Raw genomic sequence first — 17,486 nt, forward strand, 5'->3', positions numbered from 1 at the left:
GAAAAAATGTTCATGCTGTCATCATCACCATGTCAGTGGCGGGAAGTAACTAAGTACATTTACTCAAGAACTGTACTTAAGTACAATTTTGAGGTACTTTTACTTTACTTGAGTAATTCCACTTCATGCTCATTTCTGCTTCTACTCCACAACATGTCAGAGGCAAATATTGTACTTTTTACTCCACTACATTTAATTGATAACTTTAGTTACTTTGCAGATTCTGATTTATAATAGAAATATAATCATGAAATGAATACATTATGTATTCTTATAGGTTAAGATAGAAGACTTTATTGAAAATTCACTACCTACCCAGTGATTTGTAAAGTAATTAAAATTAGCCCCACTTTTACCAGTTGTGACATTAAAGTGATGCTTACACATTGGTGCAGCAATAATCCATTACACTAATAGCACTAATCCATTATTATTATCCATTATTCTGAAATAGGCCATTCTGCATAATGAGTACTTTACTTTTGGTACTTTAAGTATATTATACAAGGAGTATTTTTACCCTGTGGTATTTCTACTTTTACTTAAGTAAAAGATCTGAGTACTTCTTCCACCACTGCACCATAAACATTTTCTACTCAAGGCCTTCACAACTAGCAGAGTTGTGGCTTGAAGAACCTACTGACATTTTGTGCTTACTTATAAAGCATTACACATACACATGCAACTTTTCAGTGAGAATATGAAGCTTCTGAGGTGCCGTGAAAAATGTAACACTTAAGCTGTCAGTGACCCCTGACTTCTCCCACAGCAGCTCCCATCTGGCAGGACAAACAGTCATACATTGCCTCTGGCTGTGGTACTGAGAGGCCAAAGCTGCTGTGTGGCCTGCTGGCCATACCACCACTCACTATTCCCACAAAAGTGAATTTGTTTCTGCAAAGGGCCTTCTTTTGGGAACTAAAACTCATCCAGCATTTATACATAGATTTATGGACGGTCACAACTAACAGGACACCAAATAAATGTGTATTTTATCGCTAAGGGACTATAACATCGTGTTTAATTTGTATAGTTAATTTGTGTGTTCACAAGAGGAGTGCATTGTAGCAGTGGATGAGTCGAAACAGCAGGGGGTGTTGTTCACCATAACAATATTAACATCAGCTATTACTGTAATCAGATCTTTGAATGAAATGTTTGAAACTCCAAATGTTGATTTTAGAATTCAGTCTCAGTTCAGATCACATTACACTGCCGTGTCTTTACATTTTCTTACTTCTTTACTTTTCATACTACATATACTTCCCATTTCTCCTATCAGGATTTACCTTCTGATTTCTCTTCCCTGCGGCTGAAAGTGCAAACAAGCTCTGTAGGGGTGTCTTTAAATGCTGACCCTGTTGTGCGAAAGCTCCTGTTGTTTTTCGCTCTGTTGGTTTCACACATTGACCGTGACTGTCTGGCCCAGCAGTCCTCGGGGCATTCCAGCCCGACAGTTCAACATGTGTGGTGGGAGCCACCACAAAAAAACACAGGATGCAAAGGAAAACCACAAAACTTCTGAATATCTCTAAAGGAAGTTACTAATGAGCATAAATTAGGCATAAACTGGCCTACCTGCTATTCCACAAATTGAGAAACTGGAATAATAAGATTTTATCTTGTTTGCATTTGTAGTTTGATATGCCAATGGCAAAACAGCTATGTACAGTGTTTTTAAATATAACTCAATTTAAAATTTTACTAAATTAAAGTAACATCCAGTCAGATATATTTTTTAATAACCTTACCAAATGTAAAATAAATAAAATAAAATAAATAAAGCTTTTCTTGCCTTCTGTTACATTAATGAACAGGCTTGGCAGTCTTTTTTCCATGAGAGAGAGCATTTGTGAGCCTGTATGTGTCTATAACTCCCACCTCTGCAATGAGGCCCCTCCACCACTCTGTTGTTGGTGAGGGCCCACATGGAAGCGATTACACTGTGCAGAGTGAAATTACAGAGAGAATCTACAGAACTGGAGCCCTCCTATAACCACTCACTCATTCACTTAGATTTACACACATGAACACAAGCTCAGAGTCACACACAGCCAAGTGAACACATAGATATAGAGAGACAGATGGGCACACATGCACTCACACGGGAGCTCTGCTGCCACCTTGCCTGAAGCTGTACATTTCCACTGCTGGCACTGTTGGGACAAGGCTGCAGTGTGCTTCCCTCCATGCCTTCCCTCTCTTGGACTGGAGTGGGATGGGGCCAGGGCTGTAAATTCCTCAGACAGAGCTGTTAAGAGCGCCTCCATTAAAACAGGGGGGCCAGCGCTCGCCAGAGAGGAGCCGACTCAATAAGTCATTGTCAAACCCTGAGGCCTTACTGGGGCCCACGGGTAACTACAGCCAAAGAATGGATTAGAGCTATCTTGTCCTGTTTAACACACCTTGTTTACCTGGAGATGCAGGTGCTTAGAGTGCTGCAATATTGCATTAATGGGTCAATAAGAATGATTTTACTGGCTTGTAATATATCTGCAGGGGACTGATTGACTCAACAGTTAAAAGCTCAGTGATTACTTCCACAGCTGCTGAATTGTGTGGCTTTTTAGATTCACTTTTTAGTCCCTGCTGCATAGGAACAAAACTCCCTTTGAGCCCACTGTTATTTCAAGAAATTATAATCTCTTACTTCCACCTACTCACCGTTTGGATCAGAAAATACTTTGTTCACAAGCCAATATAGCATCTAACAACTCAGAATTATTATTGCAGTATTTCACAGCAGTGTATAGGAGGTGAGGAGACTGGTCAGGTTGCTGGTCCAACTAATTCAAAATAGAAGGCAATAAAGGTGCCAATATATCTACTGATGTTGCACATGTCACAAGTCAAAATATGACAGAACATGTGTAATTCATTGTAAAAGTACATACTCAGTAGTGGACATCTAGATTCATTACAAGATACATGGACACAATGTAACATGACATTTCCAGCAGAATGCGTTGGGCTATCACTGTATTCATACTCCAAAAGGTGATCCATATCAGTAGCTTCATGTCTCAGAACCACAGATATTGTTATACCAAACTCTTGATAATATACCCAGATAATAATATTTTAACAGGTTAACACTTGTCTAGTTTCTATGGCTGCCCAGCTCAAATTTTGCAACTTCATGAACCACAACTGCATCAAATTTCAATAAATGTATTAAATTGTGAAAAGTTAGACAACAATGACATAGAACAGTAGCTTAAAACACCAGACACTTCATCCCTCCTTGTGTTATCTTTTGCTACTTGAGCTATTACCCAGAAAGTTTATGAGAGTGGCATGGTTGTGTACATACTGTGGTGTCTGGATACACATTAACCATTCCCTTCCTTCCACACACACTCCTCCCAATCAAGCCCATTATTATCCCAGGCGTGCTGCAGACTCCCAAAATATCTGTCACGCAGCTGTCGGCACCTCACTGCTCAGCAGCTGGAGAGGCTCTGAGGCACTACCTCACTTTCAACCCTGATACCTTATTCACTGCACCCTCACACTGAAGGAGAGGGGGCAAAAAAAAAACCCTAACATCAGTCAGCCTCGACTAGTCTGTTATGTTTGTTTTCTTGTCAAAGCCACCCCTGAGTGGTATGTGCACTTATGAGCAATAAAATCCCAGACAAATGGTGTGCATGAGGCATAAAAATAAGCCACCAAGAATGTAAATATAGAAAGCTTGGTGGGCTGAACTCCTTTCTCCTTTCCACAATTTCTACTTTATTTGCCTCTGCTGCAAAGATGTAGCCCACATGTTGATCGGACTGTTTAGGCAGTAAGGTATGAGAGGCTGTGTTTAGTGATTTAAGAACAGCTGGACACCATGTATGGCATTTTATCCAAGCCTAAAAGAGACCAGGAGGACAAATCATCATAGTAATATTAAAAAAAAACAAATAAAATCCTCAAGATATACATTTTTTGGACCAGTGATGTTTTTGCCAAGCAATGTAGTTCTTCAACAGCAAAAACAATGGTTGCTGAGGATTAGTACTTTTATATGTTTTGATGTTCAAATTAAACAGTCAAAAGTTTTCAGGCATCATATATCTTTCAATGAAAAATATGGCTCTGAATTTAACAAGAGTAAGGCGGATGTCAAGATAAAAAATGATTTTAGTGGACATAAGATAAAGAGAGAAAAGCAGGACACCTCCTCATGGTGACTGCCAGGACCAGTATTTATGGCTGGAGGCCCTGAATCAAAGTCAGAAACTAAAATGCACATTCAATGTCCCGCTAACTTGTTACGCTCCATCCCACTCACTGTGGCTGCCTCTGAAAGCAATGATAGGAGAAAGAAAGAATATATTGCACTTCCTGTTGAGATTTCAAGGGAGAGCAAGACAGATAGATATAGCATGTGCTCTGGTAAATCTCAGCTGCTCTCCTATGGTTAGGATAATGTATGACTGCAACTAATCTAGTGTTAGCCTTCAGAGCATGAGTTCTTGAGTTTGTGCCAAGATTTGATTAGAAACAGTCTTACTACATGTCTGGGTAAGTTTTTTTCTTTCTTTTTTCCCCATTTTTCTCTTTTCCTCAATCCTGATTTCCTTTGTCTGTTTAAGCCCCTTCATCGGCCTGATGTAATTCTTACACAGTAAAACAAAGTTACTGGTACATTCGCACAAACATGAACAATGGCTCCACAGTAACAGTGAGAACACTGGCGCTTGTGACTAACAACATGATCCTTTTCTGACATGCCAAGGCCTTCTTCCAATAAGAGCGACATCATAATATCAACTCGAGGAGCATTCTTCCTGTCTTACCCCCGATCCTTGGCTTGTCCCTTCTTGCCTTCAAGCAAACAGGAAACGGCTGCATGCAAGATTTAAGATCTGAGATCAACAACATGGGAGACAGCTGCCACTGAAAAACTGGGCACCAACATTAAAGACAAAAGAATCTACTCTAGAAAGCCTACCGCTGCTTGCACAGCTAATATGAACAGTTTGATACAGTAAGTTTGTCACAGTGTTTTATTATAAACTTGAATGTCTTACATTACCAAACAGTTTTCTGCATGTATAGAGAAGGCCCACCAGGTAACGTCTATGTAAAACGTCCCTAGATGGGTCGTGCAAAACATACGCATCGAGCTTTACTGAGAGAAAATGACTTTATGAAAAGCTTTTTTTCCCTGGCATGAGTTAAATGCACAGCATCTGATTCCATTTAGTTTTGATGTTCTGAGATCCAAAGTTTTAGTTGAAATATTCACAAAATCATGTCTCTCCTCATTTGGATTCTCCTTTTCTTTCTTTCTTTGTTGTTTTCCTCTGGAGAAAGACAAAAGCAACCAAATAATACAGAATTTTCCGTCATGCTCTCCAAACCCCTCCTCCCCTAAACCCTAAAACAATCTCAGTGTCTTTACCACCATGCCGCTTCTCATTCTCTCACTCTTCATTCGTTTCTCTGCTTCAGTGCAAAGCCAAACAAGCCAGCCATTAAGATGAGTTAAGCGCAGGAAGTGGGCCTTCGGGCCAGGCGGGCGGCACTGTTTACAAGGAGCTAGTCAGGTTTCAGCAGTGCTTTGAAGTGAGCGGTACACAGGAGTCTGTCTGTCACTAGGCAAAGGCCCAGCACCGCTCCACTGACTCACTCGTATTCTCCCCATTCATCTGAGCAGAGAGAGGGAAGGAGGGTGGAGGCAGAGGGGGTGTAAGAGGGTAGATTTATGGTCCCCAGAGTATCAGTTCCTACCTTTAATCACTCTCACCTGTCTGTTATTAAAACCTTTCTCTATTCAACCCCAGTTAAGGATATAAGAAAGACAAACATCAACTTGTCCATGAGGTCATGAGATATAAGAGAGGTCCATTGATAGTAATAAGGCTCTGCTATATGCTCATGTCAGTAATTACTGTAACCTATAGAGATACAGTCTAATACAGTGATAATGCGCTGTATTATATGCCCCTATAAAACACTGCAGTAACAATATGAATCCACACACAGTACTGTATGTGCGTGCAATTCTCAAACGCCTGCTTCTAGCCCAGAGCCTCTTCTCTGAGGCAAGAGGATCAGTTTTCTCCAACACACCCATCTACTTCATGACATCACCGCAGAGAAGGTTCAGTTTCAGCCATGCATGGCTTGGGGGATTCCAACTTGGCACAGAGCACAGTGGCTCCAGAGAAGTAACACTACAGCAAAGCTGAACACCTTGTTTTCCCTTCGCCAAACAGGCAGGGAGGAACATTTTCACACCTATACAACAGCACAGCCTTTTCTTGCCAGATGATTCCTGTTTATTTAACCGAGCCCTCTCTGACAACTGGCAAAAAAAAAGGTTTCTTGTTTTGTTTAGCACTTGAAGGTGATGTTAGTGTACAAGTGTGAGGAAGCCCTCTGCCACATTCTTACAGGCTGGCACCAGTTTCTCAAGACACAATACACATAGATGTGAAATATTTCAGAATATATTGATAATTTGCAGGATAAGTGATTAACAGGAGAGGTGTGTTCAATTGTCTCAGTATAAACTCATTCCTTGTATTTCCAAGAGGGCTACGGTCTTGTGTAAGAAGCTCATTTCCATTAAGAATTCCAATAATCTTTTACTGTTGCCTGCCGGTCTAAGGCAACAGATGTTCAGGTGTGACACGCAACCCTCACCCCCTTGAGAAAACATGGCTGTTCTATTATAAAAGAAAATAACTTGTTATCAAGACATTGTTTAATCATTAAATACTGAACATAAGGAAGGGCAAAAAATGTAAGAAAAACACTCAATACTGTTTTTCCCCTTGAACTAGGAATTTAAAATCAAGCATCTGATTTGTAGTTGTTTGATGATATCTGCACATTTTGCAGATGTTTTTGGTTAAAGAGGAGAGACAGTACAGTGGGCTAAACTGAAAATGTTGACTGAAATGTAGACATTATTTTAATGCATTAATAACCAGCAATTGATAAAAAAGGCGCATGACTAGATCTACGGTATGTAGCATTCTTACAGTGCAAGAGTAAAGCAGGTACACTAGCACATAAGGAAAAGTATTTACTTTCTTTAAATACAAATATATAATGTCATGTTTTTACAAATACTATTTACAATTTCATTTATGAAATGTTTACAGAGAGAATAAACTGCCATTCTTCCACCACTCATTTCCCCTCTCTCTATGTTCTTGGCTGCTGGATCATCACTCCCTTTGAGTTTATGGTGGCTTTAAGAAAAGAGCCAGAGAGGGGGAGGACAGCATTTCAGCACATGGCATCCATAGCCATGCTTGTTATTTGTTCAGACAGTCAGGTTCAGTCCTTGTTTATCCAGCTTGGCCTTTTTTCAAACCCTGACCCTCAGTTTGGCATGCATGCGTGGCTATACAGCTGAGGCGAATACAAATGCTGTAAGAACATATAGCTACTCACTGTGCTACTTACCTATTGCATGAGAAACAGGTAATAACACACAACATTAGTCCCAGTAACATTTAGATGTCCCTTTATTCTACACAGTGGTCTCTCCATGTTTGCCATTTGTCAGTCTACTGTAGAACTTATGCCAGGAGTGGAGAGTCTTTCCAGACCAGATCCAGAAACCGGAGGTGATACCCACTATCAGTGTCATCAGGTACTTGATCATGTAGACAGTGAAGTCTGGAGTCATGCGGGGCCCGGTCTGCAAAGGGCAGGGGATGGCCAAGCCCCTGCAGTTATGGCTGACCCAGCTGCGCTCCCAGTGGGGGCGGAAGGCCTGCTCATAGAAGAAGCAGGCAATAACAATGGTGGCAGGGACGGTGTAGAGCACGCTGAATACCCCGATCCGCACCATCAGTCGCTCCAGCTTCTCAGTCTTCGTGCCATCATGTTTCATGATGGTGCGAATTCGGAACAGTGACACAAAGCCGGCCAGCAAGAAAGAGGTACCGATGAAGAGATAAATGAAGAGCGGGGCCAACACAAAACCTCGTAGAGGGTCCAGGTTGCTGAGACTGACGAAGCAGACACCGCTGAGCACATCACCCTCGATCTGCCCGATGGCCAGGATGCTGATGGTCTTGACGGCTGGCACTGCCCAGGCTGCCAGGTGAAAATACTGAGAGTTGGCCTCAATAGCCTCATGGCCCCACTTCATACCTGCTGCCAGGAACCAGGTGAGAGACAGGATGACCCACCAGATGGAGCTGGCCATGCTGAAGAAATAGAGCATCATGAAGAGGATGGTGCAACCTTCCTTTTTGGTGCCTTGGACGATGGTTTTATAGCCATCTGGGCTGAAGCTATCATTGCACACCACTCTGTCCCCCAGGAAGTAGCCAGCTATGTAGGCTATGGAGACCATTGTGTAGCAGCCAGACAGGAAGATGATAGGTCGCTCAGGGTATCTGAAGCGCTGCATGTCAACTAAATAGGTGGTTACTGTGAATAATGTCGATGCACAACAAAGCACAGACCAAACCAGAATCCATATGCGGGAGAAATGAATCTCTTTATCACTGAAAAACATGTTCCCACCGCTCCTTGATGGCTCACAGGGAGCTGCACAATCCTTCTCATCTAAAAACTTATAATTCACATATGGGGGTACTTTGAGAACAGGCGGGCAACGAAAAGGCCTCTCATGTGTGGAGACAATGCCCTGGGTCCCCGGGACAGACATGATGGGTGGGACGGTGGCGGCAGAGGAATCATTTTGGCCCACACAGATCTGTCCGTCTCCCAGCACAGGGAAGTTCTCGCAGCGCAGTCGGTCCGGCCACTGAAAGCCGAACTTGTTCATGAGAGCCTCGCAGCCCTGCTTGGCTCTCTCGCAGATTGACCTGCAGGGAGGAATGGCCTTCTCCAGAACTGTGCACACAGGCGCATACATGGAGCACAGGAAGAATTTTAACTCCGGCGAGCACTGTACCTTTACAAGAGGGTAAAACTGGTGCACCTCGAGCCCTGCGTCTTCCTGGTTGTAATGGCCGACTAAATTTGGCATTATGGTTTGGTTATAGGCTATGTCCGTGCACAGAGGTATTGAAATCGGCTGACAAAATCCATGCTCCGGGACGACTATTCCGGTGTCCCCTTGATACTGGGCTGATATCAGCAGAGGCAGCAGGAGTGCAACAGACCAGGTCTTCCACAAGTTCATCTTCCCAAGTTTAAAACAACTTTAACCCGATTAACTTGCTGTAAATTTGTATCATCAATTCTGCAAGCAGTTCTTGAGCGAGAGTAACTTACTAAAAGAAAAGACTGGTGGTGAAGACCTGGACACTGCTCTCTTAGTGTTTGGTCTCCGCTTTGAACTGACTTTTTTCTTCTCCGCAACTCCGATTCCCTCACTATTGTCAAAGTAGCCACAATATGAAGGATCACTTCCGGTAATACCTTTCAAAATACAATCCCAGTTGACGAATGAGTTCTTTGTAGAATTATGCCAGTATAGCACAAATATTTAATATAATTAACGACTAATATTTATTTACTTTTTCATAAAGAGTCTGACCAATAGTTAAAGGGTTAAATGCTACCAAAACTAAAACGGTTAACCCTAAATTTATTTCAGTTTTAATGCCTAATAATAATAATAATAGTAATAATAACAATATTAATAATAGTAATAATAATGTATTCATATTATATCAGTTGCATTTATCAATCCTGTCCATCGGCATTGCTATGATCCAATAAAAAAAGGGCAATGATCCTAAGTTTTGTAAACGCTAAGTGTATGCTATTATTTTGAAGGTAATGTCGCTTGTGTACTGGTCGCATTTTTGCTAATATTGTCATACTTGACTCCGCAGCTGGATTGCGTGGCCCAACTAGACTTCCAAGTTCCCCTTGAGCAGTACGTCCATGGGAGGAGGAGGAAGTTGACCTTCCCACCAGTGTACTGTAATGTACATGCCATGTTCATATTCCACATCAAAATTTGACAGTAAATCATTATGTGAATCTATATATGTATGTAGGAATTTGGTACTAGTTATTTGGTAAAATGTCCTTTGTGAATAACGCTTGCATTAAATTGAATTGAAAAAATTTGATTTGAACTGAATCTACTTCTAGTCTCTAAACTAAACAGAACTGAACTGAATAAAAATATACAAAATACAAATAACTGCAAATAATGCAATTATTACAATGCAACGGAAAGTCAATAAAGTAAAAAAAGACGTCATTAGATGCTAAATTTAAGCAAAGAAGAAAGTACAGTATAGTAATAATAATAACAACAATAAAACTATAATAATAAAAATAATAATACTAATTACTATCATTATAATTCTAATTATTGTAATATAATAAATAAATAATGACATTCTGCTTAATACAATTAATGTATATGTTTATTTCTTTGAATTTATGCCATTTTTACCATGTGGATGAACTCCAGGTGGGCATAATGACAGGACCACCTGTGCCATAACGTTAATGCTACTACACAATAGCCTAAAATATGGGGGAGGGTGTGACACCAGATGTTGCTATGCGCTTCGATCTCCTGCTTGATGTCAATTGGACCAAAAATAGAATTCCTCAGTCTCAGCCAATGTGCGCTCAGGTCGCGAGGGCAACATCGAACTTCTGGGGCACGAGAGCACTTAAGGATAATGTACTGATAGTGAAGAAAACTGTTTAACTCCAAAAGTTCCAGTTACTTAAATTACGCAGGTAGGTTAGTCCTGTGTTTTACTCATATAACTTGGTTTGTTAAGGCGAAGTTAGCCAAATTTGACTGACGGGGAAGCAGTTGTAATATGGGCGAAAGTTTAGGCCAAATTAGCCAAGGCAGCATCGACAGCTTGCTAACGTAAGGTTAGCTTAATCTACTAACCTTAACGGCTAAGTTAGCTAGTTGATTTGCTTTCTCTGAAATAGCAGTTACGAGCTAATAATTTGTTTGTGATCCTAAACCTTGGTCATGTAAGGTTATATCAAATATTAACAATGAGTACCTTCTGTTTTGCCAGACCAGTAATGAAGTAAAGAATCTGGTCAAGTTCAAGGGAGTTCAGAATGGCATTTGACGGACATCAGAGCACATTTGCAAATTCACTCTTTCCCACATACCAGCGTCAGGTAAGCTGTAATTTTAGGGTCATAGCTAGGATATTTTTATATGAAATGGCATATTTGCAGGAGCCATGGACCTGTGTTTAGAGTTTATGATAGGGTAGTTAATGGTGGAAAACTATTGAATCATCTGTCATAGTTACCCATGTTCATTAATTTACATTATGGGACAGAAGACTTTGTTTGTCATAGTTTTATCTCAGTTCATAGCAGACACGTACTTAACTATTATTTTTTATTATTATCTCTGAAGCTAGAATAAACGATTATCTTCATTATTGATTAATCTGCCGATTCTATTCTCAGTTAATCTATTTTCCTAACGCTGAATGTGATGTCTTGAAAAGTTCTTGTTTTGTCTGACCACCAGTCAAAACCCAGAAAATATTCAATTTACAATATTAAAAAGCAGCAAATTCTTACAATTTAATTAATTGTTTTATTATTAAAATAGTTCCTGATTCATTATCTACTAATCGATTAATGAACTAATAATTTCAGCTTTAATTGTCTCATTTGTGTTTTTACATTGTGTTTCAGTAGTATTATTCAATAGTTTGCAGCTTCTGTGGCACCTACAACAATTATTTCAATAGGCTAAGTCTTGTAATTTGCATTGCTCTGCTTTGTGTGAAGAAGAAAAATACAGCAGTTAAGTTTTTTTCAAGTGAGCTTCAAAATGATTAACTTTTGCTTCTCTCTCTTTCAGGCCAGTGTAAATGTAGATGGTGGAAACAATGGTAGCGTGCCATTGCCCTTTGTTTCTGTCCCCAGTGTCTCACTGCAGGAACAGGACACAGCATCCTATGTGCCCTGGTCTTACAATCCTCATGATGATCCATTTGGTCTTATCAATTGTGCCCAGAGCAGCATTAAAAGCAGGTATTCACTTGTAACTATGTTCAGGATAAGTGTGTGATTATTCATCTGTGCATTATCCCAAATGTAGTTCAGTAGTGTTAGGCAATCATACTACTATTCTGTCCAATCAAAATAGGTTTCAGATTTTATTTTGTTATTCAGAGGTATTTAAATGTGCTGAGTGCAAGTCTTCTTGTGGAAGAAAAACAAATAAAGTTGCCAGCCATACTGTTAAATGAATGTTTTCACAGAAAAAAGAAATGTTAGAGTGCAATTCTTGGGGTGTTTTTTTCTTTTCCTTGAAGAAAACCCACTGATAATCCTGATTGTGACGGGGAGACTGATCTACAGGGTCTAGTGTCAAATATTTTGGATGAAGCAGATTCACAAGACAGCTACTACAGTGAACGGTATGTCAAGGTTTAAGGCTTTCACATTGCAGGGTTTGGTATTTGTTACAGTAGGTATTGTATGATTTATGGCTGTGACACCACAGAGATGAACAACCAATAGTGTATGATATTTTTATTTTTTATCATCATTTAAAAAAAATATACATATATTTCATATATGTTGTATTAGTTTTATAGACACTAACATTAAAGGAAGTCCTCAATTCTTCTTTTAGGAGCCTACCTACATGTAATCCCGTCTGGTCTCCAAAGACATTGAGAGAAGAACTGATACAGTATTTTCAATCAGAGGCTAAAACGCAACATAACCCGACATTTCCTCCAAACTATGTATCCTGTGAGGCTTTAAGTAAAGTGCAGGGACTGTCAGTGGACAAAGATGTTGAAGAGTGTAGTCAACAGTCCAATGGCCTTGCTACCAATCAACAATGGCTTTTTAATTTGCCTAACAGAGACAGGGACAGCTACACCCTCCGTCCTCAGAAACTGCCACCAGGTCTACCAATGCCCAATATAGGAAACACCTACCTGTCACAGATACAACAAAGCAAATATGACAACATGTCAGCTGATAGAGACAGAGGGAATAGTCAGCCTGTGAATAATTTCCCTGACCTCAGTGATGTCTTTAGACCTCAAATTGAAATGAACAGCCCATGCTTTCATCCTTATTATGAAGACCACTACATCCAAAGCAGTACAAAGCCCATCAGTAATGAGCAGTATGTGCCACAGGACATTAACCAATTGGTCAGCAGTTTTCAGTCATTCATGGCTGGTGAGCATGATAGCTTATGTCGTGGAGACTTTCCAAACATGCACAGGCAGACAGTGGGCATGCACCATGAAGACAGCATGGTTGAACAATGGAAAATCACCAGTCCTGCAATGTCAACACAAAGTAGTCCTGCAATGTGGACCCAAAAACAGCTGGTGGGAGAATTTGGGACTGTGCAGATGGAAAGAAATGGAGGAGTGAGGAAACAGACATTTAAGCGTGATGCCTTTCAAGATCAACCTGGTTTCAGCCCTCAAAACACAGAGTACTTAAAGCAACCAAAGCCATTTTCTGCATCTTTAAAGCTCCCAAACCAATACCAAAGCAAGATGACCATGCACAGAGAGAACACTTCACTTCCCATTAACATGAGCATGAACCAGTATTCAAAGCATCATATCCAGCAGGGCCAGATACAGAGCAAGATCAAGTCTCAGATGCAGAAGGAAAAGATGAGGATGCATATGTCTGGCTGTCTGGGAGAAGGATTCTCTACAAGACCCCTGACCAACACTAACATGAGAGTGGGAGATAAGAAACAGGTCCTCTCACAAAACCCGTACTTTGACCACCTGGGGAGCATGCGGTCTCAGAGATTTGATGGAGAAACCACCATGGTCAGTGCAGGGATTACACAGCAGCTCATGCCTCTTTTGTATCCTGTAAATGACCACAGAAGGCACTCCAGTGTGCCCATCAACTCCTCTAACTTCAGCTCTAGATCCACACTGCCCTATGGAAGCGGTGTTCCTGGCATGGATGTGGGTGATGTGATGTCAGCCAATGAGTGTGCAGCTTTCAGTGACATGATGACCCGCAGAGGAGAGAACACTTATCATGGCATGTCCTCAGCCATGACAAGTTCAATGGGGATGAATCAAGGAGGACCTGTGATCCAGCTTTACTTCTACCTGGACGAGTGTTATGAGCAGTGGAGGTGTTTGGAGAAGGAGAGAAAGAGGGTATGCTTTTGAAATCTGATTTTGTGTATAGTGAGAGGATTTCCAGGGGTGATTTTAAAGATTGGTATCACAGCCAATGCATACTTTTTTAATTGAACAGTAATCACTGTATAGAGTTTGCTTTATAACAAATGACATGGAATGGAACCATGTCATTTGTTATCAAAACATCACACTCTATTTTCTTCGAGCTATTCAGCTGTCAAACATATATACCAGTTTTAGATTTACTGCTTTTAATGATGCACGTGTCCACTGTGCAGCTTCACTATGGTGGAAGGAAAATATTATTAACCGTTTGGACCAGATGTTGGAAAATATTCAATATTAGCTTGGGATCCGTGGGAAATGTATTGTAATTTTAGTTTCTCATGTGTCTGAATATTTTACTGATTATTTATTTATTGTTCCACCTTTTTTAGTGGTTTGAGTAATGATTTTTAAACATATTTTTTACACACACAGACGCACTCACATATATACAAAATGGATATCATTACTATGTAATTGATTGTCAGTGTCTTTGTGGCCTCTACTACTACTCTAACAAATATGAAAAGATAGTCTGATCACAGTTATTGCAAGAGAACATTTTATTATCACATTTATGTTCAGATGAGCATTGCAAATTATAACATATTTTCATTTTTGTTAGCTATGGGGTTGACTATTAGCCTGAATTTAAAATAATATAAAAAGAAGGTGGGAAAATGTGTTGCTGTTGTTCAAGTGTTGTCATGTTCTCACCTGTTTTCTATTTTAGACAGAGGTCATCCTTACCAAGACATTTGTTGGAAAAAGGACTACAGCAGTGACCAACACTGACCTACCCAAAACTCCACCAAACCCCACAAGAGTCGACCACCTCATAGTTAATCAGATGAGAGAACAAGCAAGGGTGAGCCCCCTGAATTAATTGCTTCCATACTGCCATCTACAGGTGAATTTTGTCACAGCAGCCTTGTTACGTTCTGAAGGTGATATTTGCGGCTATATTTTTCTATTAAGATAAAACTACTTCCCGTCAATGCAGTCTTCTGGAAGTTTGTTTAATTTTCCTTAATTTGGACCCTGAATAAAAACCATACTTACATACAAAGTACAGCATCTAAGACCTCATAAGGCAAACAGTTAATCTTTTGGAACGTTTTGTTGATAAATTAACTATTTCTGTGCAGTTATGTTTGTATGATGGCTGATTAATAAGCACTGTGTCCTCAAACTAAGAAGGTCCTGGGTTCAAATCTTTACATCGGTCGTTTTTGTGTGTAGTGGGTCTTCCAACATTTTCTGCACATTTCCACAGTCCAAAAATATCAGTAATTTGCATGCAAAGTAACATGACCCAGCTTTGTGTTTTCTTTTGGTTGTAAATTTAGATCAGTTAAAAGTTAAATTCCTTTTTCGTTTAATAGATTTTTTAAAATATGTTTTTGGTTATGTGTTTTGGAATATTAAGTGAATTTTCATTTTAGAAAAACACACACGGATAAAGCACTGATACTCCGCAAAGTAAATATTGCTACTGTTTTGTTGTAGTAACGTACATAGAATGTCACATTAAGAAATCCATTTCCAAGACTGAGGGATGAATATAAGGGTTGTTTATGTGTTGCAGGTGGCGAGCCTTCTGGATAGAATGGAGTGTCTGTACAACATTTCCCTCGATACCAACATCCACACAGCACTGAACAGGCATCATATGGCTATTTGCATCACTCAGGCAAGACGCAAGGAGGAGATTGCCAGCATGTCCGAACACCAGCGGCAGAGAGCTCACTTCACAGAGGACAGAGGTAACTCATATTGCAATAGTAGGCATATGTTTCTCTCTCTGAAGATGATGCTGCCGGTCCTAACTTGCTTCTTTTTCATAGACACCCTGTTGTTGGCCATTGCACTGAAGGACCTAGCTGCAACCACAAGGAAGCTCCGCACAGCCCTGTGGTGTGCCCTCCAGATGACACTACCGAAACCTATCAATAAGCGGGACCACCATGTTAACAGGGAGGCTACACACAGAGAGGGGTGCTCCTCTCCATTTGAGGGATACTCCTTTAAGTTATGATTTAGTAGGCGACAACTATGAGTTAAAGGTCTTGATTAAATTAAAACCACTCCAGAATACCCTGATTATAAATTCCCCATAGGCAATAGGGTGATGTAAAAACCAAAAGTTACCTGCAAGTCTATAGTGACATTTTACCTGCAACACAGTGATCACTGCAGAATATGAGATGAGCAACTTGAAGCTTGATGATGGCTGCACTTTTTGGCACCCAGGAGTTTCAGGTGGCTAATTCTTGTTGTGTAGGAATTGCATGAAATGTAATTTATCCTGCTGCATCTTAACTTCATTTAATTAGTGTCAGTTCCAAATTAACGTGAATCTTGCTCCATCACCGTTGTATTTAAAGGCACTATTTATGTAGAAGATTTCATTGAATTCTTCGTTGTTTTACTTATTTATTGGAATGTAATGGAACCTCAGTTCTGGGTATTCCCAAGCAGTAATTGAATCATAAGGGCAGTAGTTTAAAATGAACATGCTAAATATTGATTAATTTCTGCAGCTTCAGTTTATGTAACCTTAACATATTGTAATCAGAAAAAAAAAGATTTATCTGTCTACAATTTGGTGAAGTTTGAACTGTCCCAAAGATACTCAAACTTCTGAAAAAAGTTCAATGTTTTAAATTTAAATGTATCAATCACATTTTCCAACATATTATTAATAAATATCATTCCTATCAGTGAAATGTAACATGACTTAAGTTAAAAAAAGAATTCTCTGGATGCAGTTTAATCTTTGACAACTTGCTCTATATCAGTAGTTTAATACGCACATGCTAAATTATAAAATGTTTTCTGAAACGTTCCAATTATTTTCTCAAACTTTACAAGTTCAGCATTTTAGAATTTAAATGTATTAATCACACTTTCCATCAGATTATTCTGATATAGTATTATCAAAAATTATTCTTATCAGTGTGACAGTTTGTCAGCTAGGGACCAAAGCTTGTATCCATGTATCCATTACAAAGCTAAGTTGAGCAACAATTCTCTAGAAGCATTAGCCTGTAGACGTATTGTGTATCATCACTCCCCTGACTATGCTTTGTGAATATGAGTTCCATTCCCTGTTATTTTAATGTTCATGTTGTTTTTCTTCTTGTTACTTGTTCTATAAATGGAAAATTTAAAAATAAAATGTCTGAAAATGTTTTTTTATTAATTTAAAAAAGATGATGAACCTCATTATTAACATTCAAGTTATGGTACATGATATATTTGAAGTATAATTTAGCAACCTCTCTTTTGTAATTATTCTCAGACAAAATGCATAGACAGTCAAACTAAAAACTAAAACCTAGTGTATACTTGATAATTTCAGGGGTAACTGTCAAACCTTAGCCAAAGCATGTT

General features: G+C 39.6%; 2 protein-coding genes across 3 annotated transcripts; one reads left to right on the forward strand and one right to left on the reverse strand.

Annotated features, from left to right (window-relative positions):
- Window positions 1-6,433: 6,433 nt before the first annotated feature.
- Window positions 6,434-9,313, reverse strand: fzd2 (frizzled class receptor 2). Its single transcript, XM_044180149.1, has one exon. It carries the CDS (start codon window positions 9,113-9,115, stop codon window positions 7,484-7,486), a length of 1,632 nt encoding a protein of 543 aa, XP_044036084.1. The 5' UTR covers window positions 9,116-9,313; the 3' UTR covers window positions 6,434-7,483.
- A 481-nt stretch (window positions 9,314-9,794) lies between these two features.
- Window positions 9,795-17,416, forward strand: moto (minamoto). Of its 2 annotated transcripts, none has more exons than XM_044180151.1 (8): window positions 9,795-9,864; window positions 10,944-11,052; window positions 11,756-11,928; window positions 12,213-12,317; window positions 12,536-14,060; window positions 14,824-14,958; window positions 15,679-15,856; window positions 15,938-17,416. In XM_044180151.1, the coding sequence occupies exons 2-8, from the start codon at window positions 10,990-10,992 to the stop codon at window positions 16,126-16,128; spliced, it is 2,370 nt and encodes a 789-aa protein (XP_044036086.1). In that variant the 5' UTR covers window positions 9,795-9,864; window positions 10,944-10,989; the 3' UTR covers window positions 16,129-17,416. The 2 variants fall into 2 exon arrangements, with proteins under 2 accessions (XP_044036086.1, XP_044036085.1); XM_044180150.1 differs by lacking the exon at window positions 9,795-9,864 and adding an exon at window positions 10,560-10,644.
- Window positions 17,417-17,486: the final 70 nt, after the last annotated feature.

This window comes from Siniperca chuatsi, linkage group LG21 (genome assembly GCF_020085105.1).
Source record: "Siniperca chuatsi isolate FFG_IHB_CAS linkage group LG21, ASM2008510v1, whole genome shotgun sequence".
Classification (NCBI taxonomy): Eukaryota; Metazoa; Chordata; class Actinopteri; order Centrarchiformes; family Sinipercidae; genus Siniperca; species Siniperca chuatsi.

What these genes read in the sequence shown, in the direction of transcription:
- fzd2 (XM_044180149.1), bottom strand. Translation starts at nt 9,115, where the DNA reads ATGAACTTGTGGAAGACCTGGTCTGTTGCACTCCTGCTGCCTCTGCTG.
- moto (XM_044180151.1), top strand. Translation starts at nt 10,990, where the DNA reads ATGGCATTTGACGGACATCAGAGCACATTTGCAAATTCACTCTTTCCC. An exon ending in TTCCCACATACCAGCGTCAG is followed by an intron (nt 11,053 to 11,755) that starts GTAAGCTGTAAT and finishes TCTCTCTTTCAG; the next exon opens with GCCAGTGTAAATGTAGATGG. An exon ending in CAGAGCAGCATTAAAAGCAG is followed by an intron (nt 11,929 to 12,212) that starts GTATTCACTTGT and finishes TTTTCCTTGAAG; the next exon opens with AAAACCCACTGATAATCCTG.